At 41.7% G+C, this 22,396-nt stretch overlaps 1 protein-coding gene across 5 annotated transcripts in view; it reads right to left on the bottom strand.

Annotated features, from left to right (window-relative positions):
* The window catches only part of patz1 (POZ/BTB and AT hook containing zinc finger 1), a 112,552-nt gene that overhangs the window by 36,332 nt on the left and 53,824 nt on the right, over nucleotides 1–22,396 (bottom strand). For all 5 annotated transcript variants that reach the window (XR_010977299.1, XR_010977300.1, XR_010977301.1 and 2 more), the window contains exons 2-4: nucleotides 21,849–21,912; nucleotides 17,481–17,652; nucleotides 1,368–1,550 (exon numbers count right to left, since the gene is read on the bottom strand). Coding sequence is in view for 1 of the 5 variants with exons in the window: in XM_068055399.1 (XP_067911500.1) it covers nucleotides 1,368–1,550; nucleotides 17,481–17,652; nucleotides 21,849–21,912 (419 nt within the window). In the remaining 4 variants the exon portion in view is untranslated. The remainder of the gene's footprint in view (nucleotides 1–1,367; nucleotides 1,551–17,480; nucleotides 17,653–21,848; nucleotides 21,913–22,396) is intronic.

Here is a 22,396-nt window from a genome sequence, read left to right as displayed (position 1 = left end):
TGAATTTTAGTGTGTGACCCATACTGTTCTTACTGGTGTAATAAATATCCTACTGCTCATGCAACTGTATTGTGTTAGGGGCAGGGCAGCTGAATACTGCAGGAGCCCAATATTTCTCTTTCAGCAGTGCATAGCAGCACCCCAGACAGTCAATGGGTAAAGCCATTCTTGGTGTAGTACTAAGCAAACTAATTTTCAAGTTGCAGCTTTGACGGCATATTTGCCCCCTCATCTGATCACCATTAGGATGGCTGGGGATGGGTGGGGAGTGCCACAATTGGCCCCTGCATCCTTACGCAGAGGGCAAGGGATGGGATGACAGCCACGATTTCTCTCTCGCATTGCTATCCACAGGCTGCTGCTAGAAAGTGCGCACGCTTGGATGGCAAAGGACAGCAAAGTCAGGTTTGTTTAGGGCTGCAGCCATGGTAAAATATCTGCTGACACACATGGCTAACGGCCACACTGGCTTAAATCTGGAACCATACCTCATTGTGAGTCGGCACCTACGTAAAGGGAGGGGAGAAAACTGAGGGAGGAAAAGAGAAAATGAAGTAGTTGCACAGACCTTAAAACCTAGAAAAGCTGGCAACCTCTATATCTGGCTCCTGCAGAATGGCCTTTATTGTTAGGAAGAGGTAGATAGGATAGAACAGAAACCGACTAATGGGATAGCATTGGAGAAATCATGCCCTTTGCCCAAATGTCTCCATGAAGCCCAGTGCTGTGAATGTTTTCTTTGAATAAATCTGTCTATTGACATTATCCTTGGCTAGTCTATAACAGTGTATTTGCCTTTTGATTGTCCACATCTCCAATCACATCAGTGTAGTTTCCACTGTCAATCACTGCACTTGTACTAGTGTTTTGTCAGCAAAGTTTCCCCTTCCCTTCTTCTCCCATCATGCTCCCTTCCCAACAGTTTTTCTCATTTTGTTGAATGAAATCTCCTTGCTCGAGACATCTTCCTCCAGAAAAAGCCCTTCATAACTGTTGTAAGCAGCTCCCCAAGAGGGCTAGAGACACGAGTAGGAGTTTTTTTGGATTATTGTCTTTGGCAATCCCTTCCTCTACTTGTGAAAGAAATTAACCCACACTCAAAAAGCTCTTCCAGACAGATTGGCTGGGGCTGGTAAGTGAACCTGGTGAAGGAACTCACAGGTACATACCCATGCCCTGTCACTCCACAGCTAAGAACTTGCAGAGTTATGAATTTAACCATTGATTACATCAGTCCCTTCGAAAAACATAGTTATTCCTTAACAGGTACCAGTATAGATTTACAATAGGATTTGTGTCACACAATGACTACTTCTGCATGGTTCTGCCCACTCACACAATACAAAGAATGATGGCAGTTGGCTTGCCTTGTAACGAGCGTGTTCTGTCAAAGTGAAAAGCCATCTCCCCGCTCTGTGTTTGCTTGTGAATCATGATCTGAGGCTGGGGCTTGCACCGCCTGTCACAAGGATCAGAAGTATGCGAGTTGGGCAGTGGGACACCATGGTGGGTTTTAATATGGACCCTTAAGTAGGAAGCAGTAGAAAAACCTGAGGAAAAAGACAGAAGAGATTCTGTCACTCCATCAGATGAAATCCCAACCCCTCCAGCCTTCTGAACATCCAACATTAAAATAATTCCACCAGTCCTATTTCCACTCCTTTTCTAAAGGGGCTGCTTTATGTTTGATACATTTTCTTCTCAGCAGCTCTCCCGTGTTATTTTCTCCAATCAAGGGAGAGGCACCAGGTTTATTTAGCGTATTGGTAGCAAGACATTATACTGTGGGGAAAAAACATACGTACACTTTAATGCTCTGTGGTACACTTTGTCTCACTCATGTTTTCAAGCTGTTCCCAGCAATGGCACCACAAATGAGACACCAGTACCCATCAGTTTATCCCAGGGTTTTACAGCTCCAAACTCATTCCACACAATTCAAGTTTGGAAAGGCAAACTCCAAAATGGTAGAATGTTTTCCCAAAACAAAGTTTGAAGAGAGTTTGCTTTCCATCTTAAGCTCTGAGTTGCAGGGCTGTCCTTTTCTCTAATCCAACAACCTCAGATAAGTTTTATGGTTTTTTTTTTGAATATCTGACTAGAGGAATCACTGTGTGGAAACCATGTCTTGGCGCATGAGAGGGGCTAATATAGACAGTTTCCAATCTTAGCTGGACCATCAGTTGCAGTCGTGGGTGGGACGGAGAGGAGTTAATGGAGAGACAAGGCAGTCCTGAAAGAAAATCAACAGGAAACATTCTTCCCTTACTCCTGGAGTTAGTGCAATAGCAGAAGAGATGGAGGCTGTGAAAAGATTGGTTTATTTGACCTTTCAGTGGGTGATGCCAAAGAATGTAAAGAGGCAGCTACTAAGTAGTTAACAAGGGTACCAGGCTTGACGAGAGAGGGTAGAGAGGTGATTTACAAGGGTGTTGCCTGAACTGGAAAAGTTTAGTTATGAGGAAAGATTGGATAGGCTAGGGCTGTTTTCTTTGGAACAGAGGAGGCTGAGGAGAGACCTAACTGAAGTGTATAAAATTATGAGGAGTCTCCCTTGGTTGAGCAGTCCATAACCGGGGGCACAGATTTAGGGTAAGAGGTAGGAGGTTTAGAGGGGAAATTTATTTCACCCAGAGGGTGGTGGGGATCTCGAACTCACTGTTTGAAAGGGTGATAGAGGCAGAAACCCTCATAACATTTAAAAAGTACATGGATATTCACTCTAAGTGCCATAACCTACAAGGCTACGAGCCAAAAGCTGGAAAGTGGGATTAGGCTGGATGGCTACTTGCCGGCTGACGCGGACACAATGGGATGAATGGCCTCCTTCCGTGTTGCAAATTTCTATAATTCTATGACTTTCAATTGATAGCTATGACTCAACCCAGAATTTCTCCTGGAATTTGCACCGTGGCAAATAAATCAATCAGTCTCCGTCAGACTGCACTGCACACCTGGTGGAAGAGCGGGAATGCGGTGGTGGAGATCATCCTATCCCAGCCCACACCACCCAAACATGCCTGAAGGCAGATCAGTTCAGAGGCTCAGTGTGAAGATTTCTGCAAAATGTCTTAAGACAGTAATGGAGATGCTAGGGCAGAGAATGAAAGAAATAAGGCTAATGTAATGAAATAAAACAAGGTGCATAATTGATTAGAAACAATGTGCTCAGGACCCCCTGCATTTGTAGTGCCGAGTTAATAAATGGAGTCTTAAATAGTAAACATGAAAAAGTCCTTTCCAAAGAGAAAAAAAATCCTGCAGTGGTTGATTGTTTAGGGTAGTTAGGTTGTCTAAAAAGTCAGCAGTCATCAACAGAAAAGGAACTACTGAACATAAAACACAGAGCTGACAGAACAACCAACCACCAGGATAGACACAGAAAATAGCCCCCAAAAAATTGTTAAATGATCAGAAGCCACAATCTCTGCAGATTCAACAGCTCGAGAGAGCTAACCTCAATAATGATGAAGTATGACTGTGTAATCAACTAAAATAACTAAAGCACACATCTGCTTTGCTTGCAGATATTTAAGATCAGGTAACTGCACCGTCAGCAAAAGGCAGGGTAGCAGTAAGGGGTTATACTACCTACAACCCCAGGTAGGAAGGGACAAAAACTACATCTACTGGTTTATTGATTCCACACCCTTTAGTCTCGAAAACATAAATTTGAAAATGAAGACATGACCACAGGATTGAGTCTAGCTCTAGAACAAGGCTTGCCCCAGACTTCCATCCCCTCAGAAGTTAATTTTAAAATACTTCTATTAAGTATTTATGATGAATTTTAATTTTCCACTTTTTAAGCAAGGCTCAATTGTAGAATGAAAGAAAATCACATTTTCATGGGCTGTGCTTCACCTCATATTAATAGTCCAAATGACCTCAACCAGTTACAGACCAAATAAATTTACACCCTCCCCATCAAAAAATAGCCATTCCATCACTGTGCCTGGTGACCAGCACGCCACCAAAATAGGACTCCAGTATATGCAATACACTAATCTCAGGCTGCCTACAATTATAATACATGAACAAGCTTCCCCCACTGGTTCATTGGGTAACTTAGTACATTAGTAAGGGAGGACCTCAGATCGGAAGAACAAAATCTGGAACCTGTTTGGGTGGAGCTAAGAAACAGCAAGCGACAGCAAACATTGGTGGCCTATAACCAACTCCTACCAAACAGCAGTGGTAGTGTGGGACATGATATTAATCAGGAGATTAGAGAAGCATGTAGCATGGGTAATAAAGTAGTCATGGGTGACTTCAATTTGCATATAGACTGGGTAAATCTAATGAGCACTAATGCTGTGGAGGAAGAGTTTCTGAAATGTGTTAAGGATGGGTTTTTTTGGCGTAATTCTAGATTTAGTCTTCGGTAATGAAGCTGGGCAAATGGGTGAAGTAGTAGTAGGTGACCATTTTGGAGACAGTGACCATAATACAATTAGATTTAACATAATCACAGAAAAGGACCAAGTTAAAACAGGAGTTAAAGTTCTAAATTGGGTGAAGGCAAATTTTATGAAGCTGAGGTGTGATCTGGCAAAAGTGGACTGGATGTAGCTATTTGAAGGAAACCAGTGGGAGGCATTCAAAAGTGAGATTCTACAGGCACAGTGTAGACATGTGCCCACAAAGATAAAGGGTGATACGGCCAAATCTACAGTACCCTGGGTTATCTAGAAGCAAACAGGGTAAGATTAAGCAGGAAAAAAAAGCTTATGACAGTCACAAAAAACTTAATACTTCAGAAACTCTAGAGGAATACAGGAAGTGCAGGGGTGAAGCAAAAAAGGAAATTAGGAAAGCAAAGAGAGGACATGAAAAATTATTGGCAGGTAAAATCAAGGAAAACTCAAAAGATGTTTTATCAGTACACTAAGAGCAAGAGGGTAACTAAGGAAAGGGTAGGGTATATCAGAGATGTGCAAGGGAACTTGTGCGTGGATGCAGAAGATGTGGGCAGGGTTCTTAATGAGTTTTTGTCTCTGTCTTCACAAAGGAGAGGGATGATGCAGACATTGTAGTTAAAGAAGAATGTGAAATATTAGATACGATAAGCATAACGAGAGGGGATGTACTAAAGGGTCTGACATCCTTGAAAGTGGATAAATCGCCAGGGCCGGATGGATTGTATCCCAGGTCGTTAAAGGAAGCCAGGGAGGAAATAGCAGATGCTCTGAGGATCATCTTCAAATCCTCACTAGAGATAGGCAAAGCACCAGACGATTGGAGGTCTGCGAACGTTGTACCATCGTTTAAAAAGGGTGCGACGGATAGGCCAAATAATTATAGGCAGATCAGTCTGACCTTGGTGGTGGGTAAATTTTCAGAATCAATTCTGAGAGTCAGGATAAACTGCCACTCAGAAAGGCACGGATTAATCAGGGATAGGCAGCATGGATTTGTTAAGGAAAAGTCAAGTCTTACTAACTTGATTGAACTTTCTAAGGAAGTAACAAGGAGGATTGATGAGGATATTGCAGTGGATGTGGTCTACATGGATTTTAGTAAGGCATTTGACAAGGTCTCACATGGCAGACTGGTCAGAAAAATGAACGCCCATGGGTTACAGGGGAATGTGGCAAATTGGATCCAAAATTGGATCTGTGACAGGAAACAAAGGGTAGTGGTTGACGGATGTTTTTGCGAACGGAAAGCGGTTTCCAGTGGCGTTCCACAGGACTCAGCGTTGGGTCTCTTGCTGTTGTGGTATATATTAATGATTTGGACTGAAATGTGGGAGGCATGATTGGGAAATTTGCAGCTGACACAAAAATTGGCTGTGTTGGTGATCAAGAAGAGGATAGCTGTGAACTCCAGAATGATATAAATGGTTTGGTTGAGTGGGCAGAAAAGTGGCAAATGGAATTCAATCTGGAGACGTGTGACGTAATGCATTTGGGGAGGGCAAACAAAGCAAGGCAATACACAATAAACATGAGAATATTGAGAGGGATAGAAGGGAGAGACCTTGAAGTGCATGTTCACATCTCCCTGAAGGTGGCAGGACAGATAGCTGGAGTGATGAAGAAGGCATATGGAATGCTTTCCTTTATTGGCCGAGGTATAGAATACAAAAGGAGGAATGTAATGCTGGAACTGTATAAAACGCTGGTTAGGCCACAGTTGGATTACTGCGTACATTTATGGTCATCACATTACAGGAAGGACATAATTTCTCTGGAGAGAGTACAGAGGAGATTTACAAGAATGTTGCCAGGGCTTGAAAGTTGCAGATATGAGGAATGAATGGATCGGCTAGTGTTGTTTTCCTTACAACAGAGGAGGCTGAGGGGTGACTTAATTGAGGTGTACAAAATTATGAGTGGCCTAGATAGAGTAGACAGGAAGGATCTGTTCCCCCTAGCAGAGAGGTCAATTATCAGGAGGCATAGATTTAAGGTAGAAGGATTAGAGGGGACATGAGGAAAAAACTTTTTCACCCAGAAGGTGGTGGGTTCCTGGAATTCACTTGCTGGATCGGTGGTGGAGGCAAAAACCCTAAACTCTTCTAAAAGCTACCTGGACATGCACCTGAGGTACTATAACCTGCAAGGCTACGGATCAGGTGCTGGAAGATGGGATTAGAATGGGCGGCTAGATTTTTTCAGCCGGCGCAAACACGATGGGCTGAATGGTCTCTTGCTGTGTTGTAACTTTTCTAAGGTTTTCTAGAGCAGTATGTTGAGGAACCAACTAGAGAACAGGCTATTTGAGAACCAGTATCATGTAATGAGAAAGGATTAATTAATAATATTGTTGTAAAAGGCCCTTTAGGGATGAGTAACCATAATAATATAGAATTTTACATTATGTTTGAAAGTGAGGTAGCTCAATCTGAAGCCAGGGTGTTAAATTTGAACAAAGGAAATTATGAAGATATGAGGGGCAAATTGGCTGAGGTCGATTGGGAAAATACATTAAAACGGTATGACAGTACATAGGCAATGGATAGTCTTTAAAGAATTATTACATAGTTTACAGCAACTATTCATTCTTTCAAGGCACAAAAACCCCAAAGAAAAAGGCAGTCAACTGCGGCTAACAAAGGAAATTAAGGATTGTCTAAGCTTAAAAGAAAAGGCATATAAAGTTGTCAGAAATAGTAGTAAACCCAAGGATTGGGAGGTTTTTAGGATACAGCAAAGGAGGAGCAAGAAAGGGAGAATGGAATATGAATGTAAACTAGCAAAAAACATAAAAACGGACTGTAAAAGCGTCTATAGGTACGTAAAACGGAAACGTTTGGCTAAGACAAATGTGGGTCCATTACAGGCAGTCAGGAGAATTTATAATGGGGAATAGAGAAAAAGCTAATGATTACTTAGTGTCTGTCTTCACTGAGGAAGATACCAGAAACTTCCCAGAATTAGAGATCCAAGGAAATAGGGAAAATGAGGAATTGAATTAGTAAAGAGAAGGAATTAATGAGGCTGAGGGTTGATAAGTCCCCGGGACCTGATATTCTACATCCCAGAGTGTTGAAAGAGGTAGCTATGGAGATAGTGGATGCACTGGTGATCATCCAAAATTATATAGATTCTGGAATAATTCCTGAAGATTGGAAGGTAGCAAATGTCACTCCACTATTTAAGGGATGGAGGGAGAGAGAAAACAGGGAACTACAGACCTGTTAGCCTTACATCAGTAGTAGGGAAAATGCTAGAATATATTCTAAAGGATGTTATAAATGGACGCTTGGATAATAATGATTTGACTGGGCATAGGCAACATGGATTTATGAAAGGGAAATCATGATTGACGAACAGCTGAGCACCCACGTCACACTGGCTCAGGATCATTGCAGTGCAATCCATGTTTTGATCGGTAGTCCAAGGCTATGTATTCGTTTAACTCTACATCAAGGCCAGCTTGAGAAATGAATCACATCTTCATTCAGATGCTGCAACACAAACTTTGAATGAATTAATGCTGTTTCCATATATTCCAGTCGCACATGGTGTCTATACTTGCTGTGTTCTAAGGCTGCAACTGGAATTCAAAGTGATCTCCCAAATAAAAGATTACAACATATTTGAAGGAATAGGCACACCTTCTTACATCATACTCAAACTCACAAAACATCAAACATGTCAAAGGAAATTTATATACAAACCAGTTGAGGATGTCAGTGTATTACCCAAACAGCCCAAATATCAATTGGTTGCCTTTCATTATGGGCTACTAGGCTCTGAAAGGGTTACAATTTATTTCCTTCTGTTTACACTGACTGAAGACTTATTTCAGGAAAAGCATGGCCCTATCAATTTTTTTTTGTAAAACAAAGTAATGATGTTTACATTACTTTTTTCAATAACGTAACCATGTGGCGTTTTAGCTCCCAGCCAGGCCACCATTTCCTCAGTGTTTCACAACTAGACACAGAAACACTATGCTTCACAATATAATGTCCAACCAACTGCTGCACTGAGAAAATGCCACACCTCCACGTTCCCCAATCTTGGAAATACAAAGTTTGGGGGTTCTTACTGGGAGGCTGGACAGATCATAACCTTGATGGGGGGGGGGGGGGGGAAGAAAAGCTACCAAATACTTTCTTTTTAAATTAGGCACAGGGTGATTATTTTCCTAACACTACACCAGGATAAAGCTCAGCTTCCTATAGAAGTGATTTTTTTAAGAATCCAGCAGATTACAATGATGTTGAATGCTGCAAGAAAGTTCCAAGCAGTGGCTTTGAATCGCCCATGACCAAGGCAAATTGGACAGGTGCCTTCAGTGCTTGTGTGTCTCCTGGTCGTTAATTAACAGTGACACTGGCTGTGGTTGGACAGAAACTCATTTGGCCACACTCTAGGTGGCGTGAGAAAGGTATATACTCTCAAGTATAATAGAAAAGTACCCAGCATTCCATCACTTCAACCTATCTCGGCAAAGCCTCAATTAACCAATATTGTATTCACAATGCACACGAGGATATTAAACTGCATTCTGCAGTGCTGCATGATTTAGCCTTGGTCTCCACAGTGCTGCAAAATAAATCCTCACTAATCAGATACATCTAGAAATACTGGCTTCTGCTGGAGTTGGGTCACTGTTGTATGATTAACCAGTGTGTCAGCCATGGCTTGTTTGGTAGCACTATCACCTCTGAGGCACAGAGATCTGCATTCAAGTCCCACTCCAGGTTTTGAGCACAAGAATCGAGGCTGACACACCTGTGCAGTACTGAGGGAGTGCTGCACTGTCAGAGGTGCTGTCTTTTGGATGAGACGTTAAACCAAGGCCCTGTCTGCCCTGCTCTCTCAGGTGGACGTAAAAGATCCCATGACACCATTTCGAAGAGGAGCAGGGGAGCTATCTTCGGTGTCCTGGCCAATATTTATCCCTCAATCAACATTACACAAACATTAAAACATTCCTGCTTGTGGGAGCTTACTGTGCACAAATTGGCGGCAGCATTTCCTACAACAGTGACTATACTTCAACAGGTATTTCACTGGCTGTAAAGCACTTTAAGATATCCGGTGGTTGTGAAAAGCGCTACTTAAATGGAAGTCTTTCCTTTTTTTTTTAAATAAAAAAAAATCCCACTCTCAAAAGTTCTGCATTCACACCCTCCACATACTGGAAACATAACCTCTACTGCTCCCAAGTTGAGTACCGTGGTTATAGTTACGAAACAGATGCTTTGTTTGATTCTTTGCCATTACACTCAAAAATCCAAATTTGGTCAAACATGAATTTCACTCCAAGGCCTCAGGTTGGCTGGTATGGGAAAGAGAGAATGTCACACTGGTGAAATGGGGGCACTCTTCTGAGTTAGGGGCCAGTAAACGTTGTTAGGGCAGTGTAGGGGGAACTTTCCTCTGCATCTAAAAGTCACATATATGACCTGGGAATGCTTCAGTCAACACTGGGTGCTCCAAAGAAAATGCTTCATTCCCAAGTACGAACATCCCTCATCTTGAGTATAAAATTCACAGAAACTAAATTTGAGGGTTAAAAAGTTATCAGATTCCACTGGGATAAACAAAACTAATTAAATGGGGACAAGATCTCTCTCAGACCTATTGAGGCACTTTACAGCACTTACTGGCTGCTACACAGAACTGGAGACATAAGAGCTCTACTTTTCCCCATTATCTTTAACAGCAAGCTCAGCATCATACTTAAATATTTTTGTCTTTGTATAAAGTTATGGAGTTAGACTAGTAAACAGATACAGTTAAAGTCAAGAAGCTTTGTAAACTTAGCACCATTTTTTTTGTTTGGAAATGGTAACCAATCACCTCTGGATAAAGCAAGAGGCAGACTGTGTGACATAAGAACCTGCTCACACTAGAGGAGCATATTAAAATCATACAATTCAGTAAAGAGTGGAGGGACGCCCTGCAGAAGAGCAGTAACATCAGCTACAGGATGAACTTGAGTAGCAGTCAAATCTCGTCAGTGACGCTTAGTAAATGTAAGATTACTAAATGCAACAGTACTGTAAATCTTAAGATGAGATAAGCCCAGAAAGTGGCCATGAAATAACTTACAATTACTTGCTGGGCTGCTGCTCTACAAGATAGTAACAGTGCAGAAGGCACACAACCACCCGATTAGCTATCTGCTACTCGTCACCAATTGCCAAGTGTCTTTGCACTGTAGAAAATTGATAATTATAATTTGAAATTTCTTCATACAAGAGGCATAATAGGCACAATTGCTTGATCCAAATGAAACTGAGAAGCAACTGTGAGCTCAAAGCTCTTCTCATAAAAATGGCAAATTAAGTACGGCTAAATCTGCAATAAGATTTTCAGCTCACCAACTCTGCAAATCAAACTTAACACTAAAAGTAATGCAGAGTTTATGATCATCTATTCAAGCAGCTTTTAACAGTGGCCACATTCAGTTGTGCACAAATAAATCAGGGTCCAATCTGAGAACCTATATAGGCCTGGATGGGCATAACGTCCAAATATTTGCATAAAACAGGGCATCAATGGGCAACACCCCATAACCCCTGAACCAAACTAATGGATTGTGAAAGACCAATACAGCCACATGAACCAGAATAAAAATGGGTTCTAAACCAGCTTTGAATAGGTGCTGCGTGCTCCAAAATCTCAGCAACATCACACAAGATAGGAACTTACCTACTTTGCATCATAATCACGGAATCGTTACAGCACAAGAGGCGGCCATTCAGCCCATCGTGTCTGTTCCGGCTCTCCAAATGAGCAATTCACTTAGTGCCATTCCCCCACCTTATCCCCATAACCCTGCACATTTTCCATTTCAGATAACAGCCGAATTCCATATTGAATGCCTCGATTGAACTTGCCTCCACCGGACTCTCTGGCAGTGCATTCCAAATCTGAACCACTCGCTGCTCGAAAAAGTTTTTCCTCGTGTTGCCATTGCTTCTTTTGCCAATTACCTTAAATCTGTGCCCTCTTGTCCTTGATCCTTTTATGAGTGGGAATTGTTTTTCCCTATCTACTCTGTCCAGGCCCCTCATGATTTTGAATACCTCAATCAAATCTCCTCTCAGTCTTCTCCTCTCCAAGGAAACAATCTTAATTTCTCCAATCTATCTTTGTAAATGAAGTTCCTCATCCCTGAAATCAATCCCATGAACCTTTACTGCACTCTCTCCAATGCCTTCATATCTTCCTTAAATGGGCTCCCAGAACTGGAAGGAATACTCCAGTTGAGGCAGAACTAGTGTTTATTACAAGTTTAACATAACCTCCTTACTCTTGTACTCTATGTCCCATTAATAAAGCCTAGGATACGGTATGCTTTATTAACCGCACTCTCAACCTGTCCTGCTACCTTCAATGACTTATGCACATATATACCAGGTCCCTCTGCTCCTATACCCCCTTTAGAGTTGTACCCTTTATTTTGTTACGTCTCTCCATGTTCTTCCTACCAAAATGAATCACTTCAGACTTCTCCGCATTGAACTTCATCTGCCACTTGTCTGCCCATTCCACCAACTTGTTTATGTCCTTTTGAAGTTCCACATCATCTTGGTCTGCACTGAGTGCTGCTTGAGTACACAGAGTGTGAAGTCGAGAGTTTGATGAGTGAGGGGATCTTAAGGATTAATCTCTCTAAAGTCTAGTTTTTGTTTACATTTAGCAATTAACTAAAATTACTGTTTAAGTTAAGAGGCAAGTTAAGTTTCTTCCAGTCTTAAACAGGGATATACAAGCTCTCAGCTAGCTTAAACTGGTTTCTGAACTCTAGCAGAGCTGACTCATCATTGTCTTGCAGAGAGTATAAACACAGGGATCTCAGTGCTGCTTGAGTGCACAGAGTGTGAAGTGGGGAGTTTGGTGAGTGAATGAGTTTGAAGAGGGGAACTATAAATTAATTAAGAAAAATAAATTTAATTAACACAACAAAGATGGGATGACAGGTGATGTATCGCGGCTGCAGCATGTGGGAGCTCCTGGATACCACTGCAATCCATGGCAACCACATCTATAGTAAGCATCTGCGGCTTCAGCACAGAGTTAGTGAGCTGGAAGCTGAGTTGCAGACATTACAATGCATGAGGGAGGGGGTAAGTTACCTGGATACTTTGTTTCAGAAGGCAGTTACACCCCTTCGGATAGGGTTGTCTGATTTGTTCAGTGTTCAGGGACAGGAGGGTGTGACAGCGAGTCAGGCAGGTAAGGGGATCGAGAAGGTGTGAGTGGAGGAGCCTCAGCCCTTGCAATTGAGCAACAAGTTCAAGGTCCTTGCAGCTTGTATGGACAAGAGCGAGGGCTATACTGTGGATGAGCAGACTGACCATGGCACAGGAAGCCATTCAAGTGGGAGGGGTGGGGAGGCGGGGAGTTAAAAGGAATTTAGTGGTAGTAGGGGACAGTAAAGTCAGGGGATAGACACTGTTCTCTGCAGCCGAGAACAACAATCCAGAAGGCTGTGTTGCCTACCTGGTGCCAAGGTTCGGGACATCTGCTCAGGCCTGGAGAGGAACATGAAGTGGTTTGGAGGGTGGGATGGGGGTGTGGTGGAAGATCCAGTTGTCGTGGTCCATGTAGGTACCAACGACATAGGACTAGGAAAGAGGTTCTGCATAGGCAGTATGAGGAGCTAGGCACTAAATTAAAAAAGCAGAACCTCAAAGGTAATAATCTCTGGATTATTACCTGAGCCATGTGTAAATTGCAATAGCGTAAATAAGATTAGAGAGATGAATGCATGGCTCATAAACTAGTGTGGGAGAAGTGGGTTCCAGTTCCAGTTCACGGGGCACTGGCACCGTGGGGATTAGATGTGGGGATTAGATGCAATATTTCCAAGTTTGCAGATGACACAAAACTAGATGGAAGTACTACGGAAAGTGGGGCTGTACCAGATTTCACCTGAACCGTGCTGGGACCAGTGTTCTAGCAAGTCATATAACTAGGGAAGTAGAGAGAGTTTTAAACTAAACAGAGGAGGAAAGGGATTATGTAGGGGAAGATTGAATAAATTAAAGGGAAATGACAAGGCAATAGATCAATGTAGCAATAAAGGTAATAATAGAGTATTGCAGGAGGGGACAGTGATCGCAAACTTAAGCGTGTGCCAGCAGATTAGGCCAGAGTCTACAAAACCAGTAAAAGAAAACTGAATTAAGGGTCTGTATCTGAATGCCCACAGCATTCGCAATAAGGGCTAATTAATAATCTTGTTGTGGAGGAGCCTTTAGGAAAGAGTGACCATAATATGATAGAATTTTATATTAAAGTTTGCAAGTGATGCAGTTTGATCAGAAACTAGGGTCTTAAATCTAAGCAAAGGTATGAGGGGCAAATTGACTATGGTGGATTGGGAAATTAGGTTAAAAGGTATGACAGTAGAGAGGCAATTGCTAATATTTAAAGAATACATAGTTTACAACAAAAATAAATTTTTCTAATGCACAAAACCCCAACAAGGAAAATGTTCCAACCGTGGCTAATGAAAGAAATCAATGATTGTATTAGATCAAAGGAAGGGGCATATAAAGTTGCCCAAAAAAAGGGTAAGCCTGAGGATTATGAGCATTTTAGAATTCTACAAAGGAGGACCAAGAAAAAGATTAAGAAAGGGAAAATAGAATGAAAATAAACTAGCCAGAAACATAAAAATGCACTGTAAAAGCTTCTATTGGTATGTAAAAAGGAAAAAATTAGTAAAAACAAATGAGAGCCCATTATAAGTGGAGTCAGGAGAATTTATAATGAAGAATAAGGAAATGGCAGAGAAATTAAACAAATACCTTGTGTCTGTCTTCATGGAGGAAAATACTAAAAATCTCCCAGAAACAATGGAGAATCAAGGGACTAGTGTAAACGAGGAACTGCAAGATATTAATGTTAGTAAAAAAAAAAGTACTAGAGAAATTAGTAGGACTTAAAATAGATAGATCCCCTGGACCTGATGATCGACATCCCAGAGTGTTGAAAAAGGTGGCTGTAGATAGTAGATACATTGGTGGTCATCTTTCAAAATTCTATAGACCCTGGAATGGTTCCAGCAGATTGGAAGGTGGCAATTATAACCCAACTATTAGAGAAAGGAGGGAGAGAGAAAATGGGGAACGACTGACCTGTTAGTCTAACATCTGTTGTAGGGAAAATGCTAGAATCTATAATAAAGGATGTGATAACAGGACACTTAGAAAATAACGGTAGGATTGGGCAGAGTCAACATGGATTTATGAAAGGGAAATCATGTTGAACAAACCTGGTGGAGTTTTTTTGAGGATGTAACTAGCAAATAGATAAGGGGGAACTGGTGGATGTGGTATATTTAGATTTTCAAAAAGCTTTTGATAAGGTTCCACACAAGAGGTTAGTAAACAAAATTAAAGCACATGGGATTGGGGGGAATATACTGGCATGGATTGAGAACTGGTTAACGAACAGAAAACAGAGTAGGAATAAATGGATCATTTTCAGGTTGGCAGGCTGTGACTAGTGGGGCATCGTAAGGATCAGTGCTTGGGCCCCAGCTATTCACAATCTTGATCAATGATTTGGATGTGGGGATTAGATGCAATATTTCCAAGTTTGCAGATGACACAAAACTAGATGGAAGTGTGAGTTGTGAGGAGGATGCAAAGATGCTTCAAGAGGATTTAGAGAGGCTAAGCGAGGGGGCAAAATTATGGCAGATGGAATACAATGTGGAGAAATGTGAGGTTATCCACCTCGGTAGGAAAAACAGAAATACAGAGTATTCCTTAAATGGTGAGAAGCTGGGAAATGTTGAACTTCAAAAGGGACTTGGGTGTACTTGCTCATGAGTCACTGCAAGCCAACATGCAGCTACAGCAAGCAATTAAGGCAGCAAATGATATGTTGGCCTTTATTACAAGAGGATTTGAGTATAGAGTAAAGATGTCCTACTGTAATTATATAGAGCCTTGGTGAGACCACACCTGGAGCAGTGTGTGCAGTTTTGGTCTCCTTACCTAAGGAAAGATACACTTGCCATAGAGAGGGAGTGCAATGAAGGTTCACCAAACTAATTCCTGGGATGGAGGGATTGTCCTATGAGGAAAGATTAAATAAACTGGGCCTTTATTCTCTGGAGTTTAGAAGAATGAGAGGTGATCGCATTCAAACATACAAAATTCTTACAGGGCTTGACAGGGTGGATGCAGGAACGATATCTCCCCTGGCTGGGAAGTCTAGAACCGGGGACAGAGTCTCAGAATAAGGGGAAGGCCATTTAGGTCTGAAATGAGGAGGAATTTCTTCACTTAGAGGGTGGTGAATCATTGGATTTCTCTGCCCCAGAGGGCTGTGGAGACTCAATTGTTGGGTTTGTTCAAGACTGAGATCGATAGATTTCTACATATTAAAAACATCAAGGAATATGGGGATAGTGGAGGAAAATGGTGTTGAAGTAGAAGATCAGCCATGATCTCACTGAATTGCGGAGCAGGCTCAAAGGGCTAAATGGCCTACACCTGCTCCTATTTCTGGTTATGTTCCTCACGGTCCGCCACATTTCTTACTTTACAACAGTGACTACAGTTCAGAAGTACTTAATTGGCAGAAAAGCACTTTGAGATGTCTGGTGGTTGTGAAAAGCGCTATATAAGCACAAATCTTTTTTACCACAGAAAGTCAGCTTGGAGACAAACTGTGCTTGCAACTATGCAACTTGAAAGCTCTGTCCCAATTAAGAGAAAGAGTGATGGAAGGAGAAGAACAAATTGTTAATCTGCAGGAAAATAACAAACTGGTGTAATCTAGGGTTTTTTTTTAAGGACTGATAGAGAAGGTCACAACATCTGTGGGATGATGGTAGTCTAGCATTGTATGGAACTGAATGGTGCAGTGTTGCTTTCATCAACTAAAACCAGGAAGAAAACAGACTAAAATTATTGTTTTCCATCAACACCACTTACTTTGCGAAGAAAGCTACAATTGGAGATGAAGGGGTGAAAATAAAGTTATTCCAGAACTAAATGATCTTTTGGACCAGATGTTGCAGATTGAAACAGACAAATTAAGTCACAAGTCATCAGTCAAATCCCAGTTCATTTCTCAATATTTTACAAGATAGATATGGATTGGCAAAACCATGCAGCCATCTCAACAATCTCCCAGAAAGACCCTTTACCTTCACCCTGCCCCCATCTGGTGGTCATGACATCCAATTATTAATTGCTTCTTAAATGTTTGATTAATTCTGATTAGTTCTGCTGAAAGGCCACAGACCTGAAACACTAACTCTGTTTCTCCCTCCACAAATGCTGCCAGACCTGCTGAGTATTTCCAGCACTTCCTGTTTTTATTAAAGAGAATAACTATGTCTAAACTTAGGGGTAAATTTCTTTTTAAAAAACTAACATGGGAAACCTGTAGTGATTGTATCAGTGATCAGTTTATAATTGTTCCTTCTGTACACAAAATTCAAAGTATTTAAAAAAAATTTTTAACTGTAGCCAAACATATTTTCAGAACATATTTTTGATCAATCTCTTTGTTTGCCCCTTCTATTTACCAGTTGTTCATTGGCAGTTGGTGATGCTACTTTGTTTTGGAGGTTTCTTCTTTTCAATCAGCAATGTCAGTTAACAACGATTTCCAAATGCATATTTGAGCTAATTGGGTTTATGTGTGATAAATATGTTGCATATGTGACACTTTGAAATGCTACATATATTTCATAAACAGTCCAGGCTAATGTTAGACACGACTTAAATTACACGAAGGTTAATTACATCCTTCCAAATACAAAAGCATCCATGCTTTAGTTGGTTTTCCAATTTTACCACAAAGAACCTTTCACAGTTTAAGCCATGATGTAAATCACTGAATGTTTTTATTTTGGCTTCGCCTTTTAGTGCAGTTGAAGACTCAAAACCCTCAAACCAGCATAACACATCAGATTAGAAGAACGCACACCGCTACAGTATCAACCTGTAATTCAAGTAACTAGCACAACAGGTTGGGCTTTCCATCTAAAAAGTGACTAGTCTTTTATCCTTAACCTTATTTTTAGAAAGTTACCTTTGTTACAGATGTTGCAGATGTTATTTGGTCCTTCGTTGTGCTTTTTAACATGATCAGTCATATAAGCTGCACGTAGGTACTTCCCACACACTTGACAGGGGACTTTTTCCTCATGGCATGTCAAGTGAGAGCGCAAGCGGTCTTTGGTTGCAAAGGAAGCTTCGCAGGTCTGTTGGAACACATGAACAATAAGGAAATAGTTCTGACAGCCCAACAGTTCGTATTGGTGGCGTCAGCCATGGCTCAGGTGGTAGCACTCTCGCCTCTAGGTCAGAAGGTTTTGGGTTCAAGTCCCATTCAAGGACTTGAGCACAAAAATCAAAGCTGACACTCCAGTACTAAACCAAGGCAGCGTGTGCCCTCTCAGGTGAATGTGAAAGATCCCATGGCACTATTTGAAGATAGCAGGGATGTTATCCCGTGTGCTGGCCAATATTTATCCATCAAATCAACATCACAAAAAATATTACCTGGTCATTATCACATTGCTATTTGTGGAAGCATACTGTGTGCAAATTGGCTGCTGAGTTTCCTACAGTAAAACATTGACAACATACAAAAGCACTTCACTGACTGTAATCATGAGATGTCTGATGGTTGTGAAAGGCGCTTTATAAATGCAAGTCCTTTACCCCATGAATAATCGGATTTCAAATTACCATTTAGAGATTAAACAGATAATATCACTTCTTCCTTTGGTTCAGTAGGCAAATTCCCTGCCCCACATGGAACTAATGTGTCGAAGCCAGGAAGACCTCAGGTTCCAACTCTGGGCTATAATGGGTACCTGAAATTAGTTCGGGACAGGAGTAAAATTGCTGGAATTGATTTTAGTGCCCCTGAGCTAGGGAAAGTTAATGTCAGGGTTCCTGAATCTGATTGCTATCCAGTGGCTCCTGTAGAAGAGCATGCATGTGCGGATATTGGATGGAGACAGGACCAGGCTTTCGTTGAAGCTCTCCCATTGTCACATCACACTGGGAGTGTCATTGGCAGAGATAACAGCACATGCTATAGGGAAAGGCATAGAGTTACCTAAATTTATCATACCTTTGGCCTTTGCAGTATAAATAAGAACACAAGAAATAGCAGCAGGCCCCCCTCAAGCCTGCCCCACCACTCAATAAGATCATGGCTGATCAGCCCCAGACCTCAACTCCTCTTATGGGCCAGCTCCTCATTGTCCTCAACTCCCCGATATTTCAAAAATCTATCTACCTCCTTTTTAAATACTTTCAGGTGATCTAGCCTCCACAACTCTCTGGGGTAGAGAATTCCAGACATTCACTACCCTCAGAGAGAAGAAATTCCTTCGCAACTCAGTTTTAAATGAGTGTCCCCTTATTCTGTAACTATGTCCCCTAGTTCGAGATCCCCCACTAGTGGAAACATCTTCTCAACATCTACCCTGTCAAGCCCCCTCAGAATCTTGTACGTTTTAATAAGATCACCCCTCATTCTTCTAACCTGTAATGAATAAAGGCCTAACCTGTTTAGCCGTTCTTGATATGTCAACTCCTTTATCCCATGAATCAGCCTAGTGAATCTCTTTTGAACTGCCTCCAATGTCAGTATAACCTTTCTTAAATACAGGGACCAAAACTGTACACAGTACTCCAGGTGCGACCTGACCAACACCCTGTACAGTTGTAACAAGACTTCCCTATTTTTAAACTCCAACCCCCTAGCAATAAAGGCCAAAATTCCATTTGCCTTCTTAATTACTTGCTGCACCTGCATGCTAACCTTTTTGCGTTTCATGCACAAGAACACCCAGATACCTCTGTGCTACACTTTTTTTGAAGTCTCTCTCCATTTAAATAATAGTCTGCCTTTTGATTCTTCCTACCAAAGTGCACACTTTCCTACATTAAACTCCATCTGCCAAGTTTTGGTCCACTCACTCAATCAATCTATATCCCCTGGCAGATTCCTTCTGTCCTCATCACAACATACCCTCTCATCTATTTTTGTATCAGCAAATTTGGATATATTACACTCTGCCCCCTCCTCCAAGTCATTAATATAGATAGTAAATAATTGAGGCCCTAGGACTGATCCTTGTGGTACTCCACTAATTACGTCTTTCCAACCTGAAAAAGACCCATTAATCCCGACTCTGTCTTCTGTGAGTTAATCAATCCTCAATCCATGCCAATACATTACCCTCAATCTTGAGCTCCTATCTTGTGCAATAATCTTTTATGTGGCACCTCATCGAATGCCTTCTGGAAATCTAAATACACTACATCTACTGGTTCCCCTTCATCAACTCTGCTTGTTATATCCTCAAAGAACTCTAGCAAATTTGTCAAACATGATTTTCCTTTCACATAACCATGCTGACTCTGATTGCGTTAAGCTTTTCTAAATAACCTGCTATTTCTTCCTTAATAATGGACTCTAGCATTTTCCCAATGACCGATGTTAGGCTGACTGGCCGAGAGTTTCCTGATTTTTGTCTCCCTCCCTTCTTGAACAGGGGCGTCACATCAGCGGTTTTCCAATCCGCTGGGACCCTCCCAGAATCGGGCGGCACAGTGGCGCAGTGGTTAGCACTGCAGCCTCACAGCTCCAGGGACCCGGGTTCGATTCTGGGTACTGCCTGTGCGGAGTTTGCAAGTTCTCCCTGTGTCTGCGTGGGTTTCCTCCGGGTGCTCCGGTTTCCTCCCACATGCCAAAGACTTGCAGGTTGATAGGTTAATTGGCCATTATAAATTGACCCTAGTATAGGTAGGTGGTAGGGAAATATACAGGGACAGGTGGGGATGTGATAGGAATACGGGATTAGTGTAGGATTAGTATAAATGGGTGGTTGATGGTCGGCACAGACTCGGTGGGCCGAAGGGCCTGTTTCAGTGCTGTATCTCTAAACTAAACTAAACTAATCCAGTGAGTTCGACCAATGCCTCCACTATCTCTGCAGCCACTTCCTTTAAAGCCCTTGGATGTAGGCCATCAGGTCCTGGTGACATGCCTGCCTTTAGTCCCATTAGTCTGTCAACTACTTTGTCCTTCATGATAGAGACTGTTACAAGATCTTTCTTCCCATTAGCTCCTTGCTTATCTGCTATCTGTGGAATGCTTATAGTGTCCTCCACCATGAAGACTGATGCAAAATATTGGTTAAAATTATCTGCCATTTCCCTGTCCCCCATTATCAATTCTCCAGCCGCATCCTCCAAGGGCCCCATGCTCACTTTAGCTACTCTCTTTCTTTTTATATATCCGTAGAAGCTCTTGCTGTTTGTTTTTATATTTCTTGCCAATTTACTTTCATAATCAATTTTCTCCAGCTTTATTGGCTTTTTAGTCATCCACTGCTGGTTCCTAAAAAATTTCCAATCCTTTGGTCTACCACTATTTTTCACCACTTTGTATGCCTTAGTTTTTGATTGGATAGTCTCCTTCAGCACCTTTGTTAACCACGAGTGGTTCATCCTTCTCACGGGTTCTTCTTTTTGACCTGGATAAATCTTTGCTGAGCGTTATGAAATATCTGCTTAAATGTCTGCCACTGCTCATCCACCGACCTTCCCCTTAGTCTATTTTCCCAGCCCGCTTTAGACAACTCTTTCTTCATACCTCTGTAATTGCCCTTGTTTAAGTTGAGGACACTGGTTTGAGACCAGAGTTGCTCGCCCTCAAACTGAATTTGGAAGTCTACCATGTTGTGATCGCTACCCCCTGGAGGATCCTTGACTACGATATCTCTTATTAATCCTAACTCTTTACACATTACTAGATCTAAAATAGCCCGTTGCCTGGTAGGTTCTGCAATGTATTGCTCTAAGTAACAATCCCTGATGCACTGTACAAATTCGTCTTCCATGTTACCTCTGCCAATCTGATTTGTCCAGGCAATATGCAGATTAAAATCACCCATGACAACTGTCGCGCCCTTCTTACATGTCTCCGTTATTTCCCGATGTATACTTGGTCCTAGTGAGGCAACTCTTCAGGGGCCTATAGACGACGACTCCCACCTGTGACTTCTTCCCCTTGCTACTCCCTATTTCCACCCAACCTAATTCCACATCACTATCTACTGCACCTATATCACTACTCACCACCGCACTAATACCTTCCTTTATTAACAAAGCTACCCCATCTCCTTTTCCTTTTTGCCTATTTTTCCGGAATGTCGAATACCTTTGAATATTAAGTTCCCAGTCTTGATCACCCTGCAACCACATCTCTAATAGCTATCAAGTCAGACTCATTAATTTCTATTTGTGCCGTAAACTCATCTATCTTGTTACAAATGCTGCGTGCATTCAGATAACGAACCTTAAGCTTTGACTTTTTGCCATTATTACTTATTCTGGTTCTAATTTGGTGAACAATGGCGAACAACCAACTCACCTGACATTTAAAGGGTCTCTCTGCGGTGTGAACTTGTTTGATGTGGCCATTCAAGTGATCCGGTCTGTAAAAAAAATATATATATATTTCAACACCTAGCTAATTTTAAGATGAATTTTTTTAAATATACACACACATACAAATACTATATATACACACACAATAGGGACAACTTCAAATAAACGTGCACCTCAGTTGTACAGGATCAAGTACCTTGGAGAAAGTTTTTCTTATTAATTCTATGGATTTAGGCAAGAGTGCCATGGCTGGCATTTATTGATCATCCTCAGTTGCCGAGAAACTAGTGGAGAGCCTTCTATTTGAACTGCTGCAGTTCGTGTGTTGAAGGACTCCAACATTGCTGTTCAGAGTCCCAGAATTTTGACCTAGTGACAGTGAAGGAATGGCAATATATGTCCAAGTCAGGATGATGTTGGTATGCGCCTGCTGCCCTCGTCTTTCCAGATGGTGCAGGTGGTGGGTTTCTGAGATGCTGCCAAAGAGCCATGGTGCATCCTAAGATGGCACCTTAGGATGGATGGTGAGGG

The sequence above is a fragment of the Heterodontus francisci genome, chromosome 23 (assembly GCF_036365525.1).
Source record: "Heterodontus francisci isolate sHetFra1 chromosome 23, sHetFra1.hap1, whole genome shotgun sequence".
NCBI classification, from domain to species: Eukaryota; Metazoa; Chordata; class Chondrichthyes; order Heterodontiformes; family Heterodontidae; genus Heterodontus; species Heterodontus francisci.
This window is presented reverse-complemented; position numbering and strand designations above follow the sequence as displayed.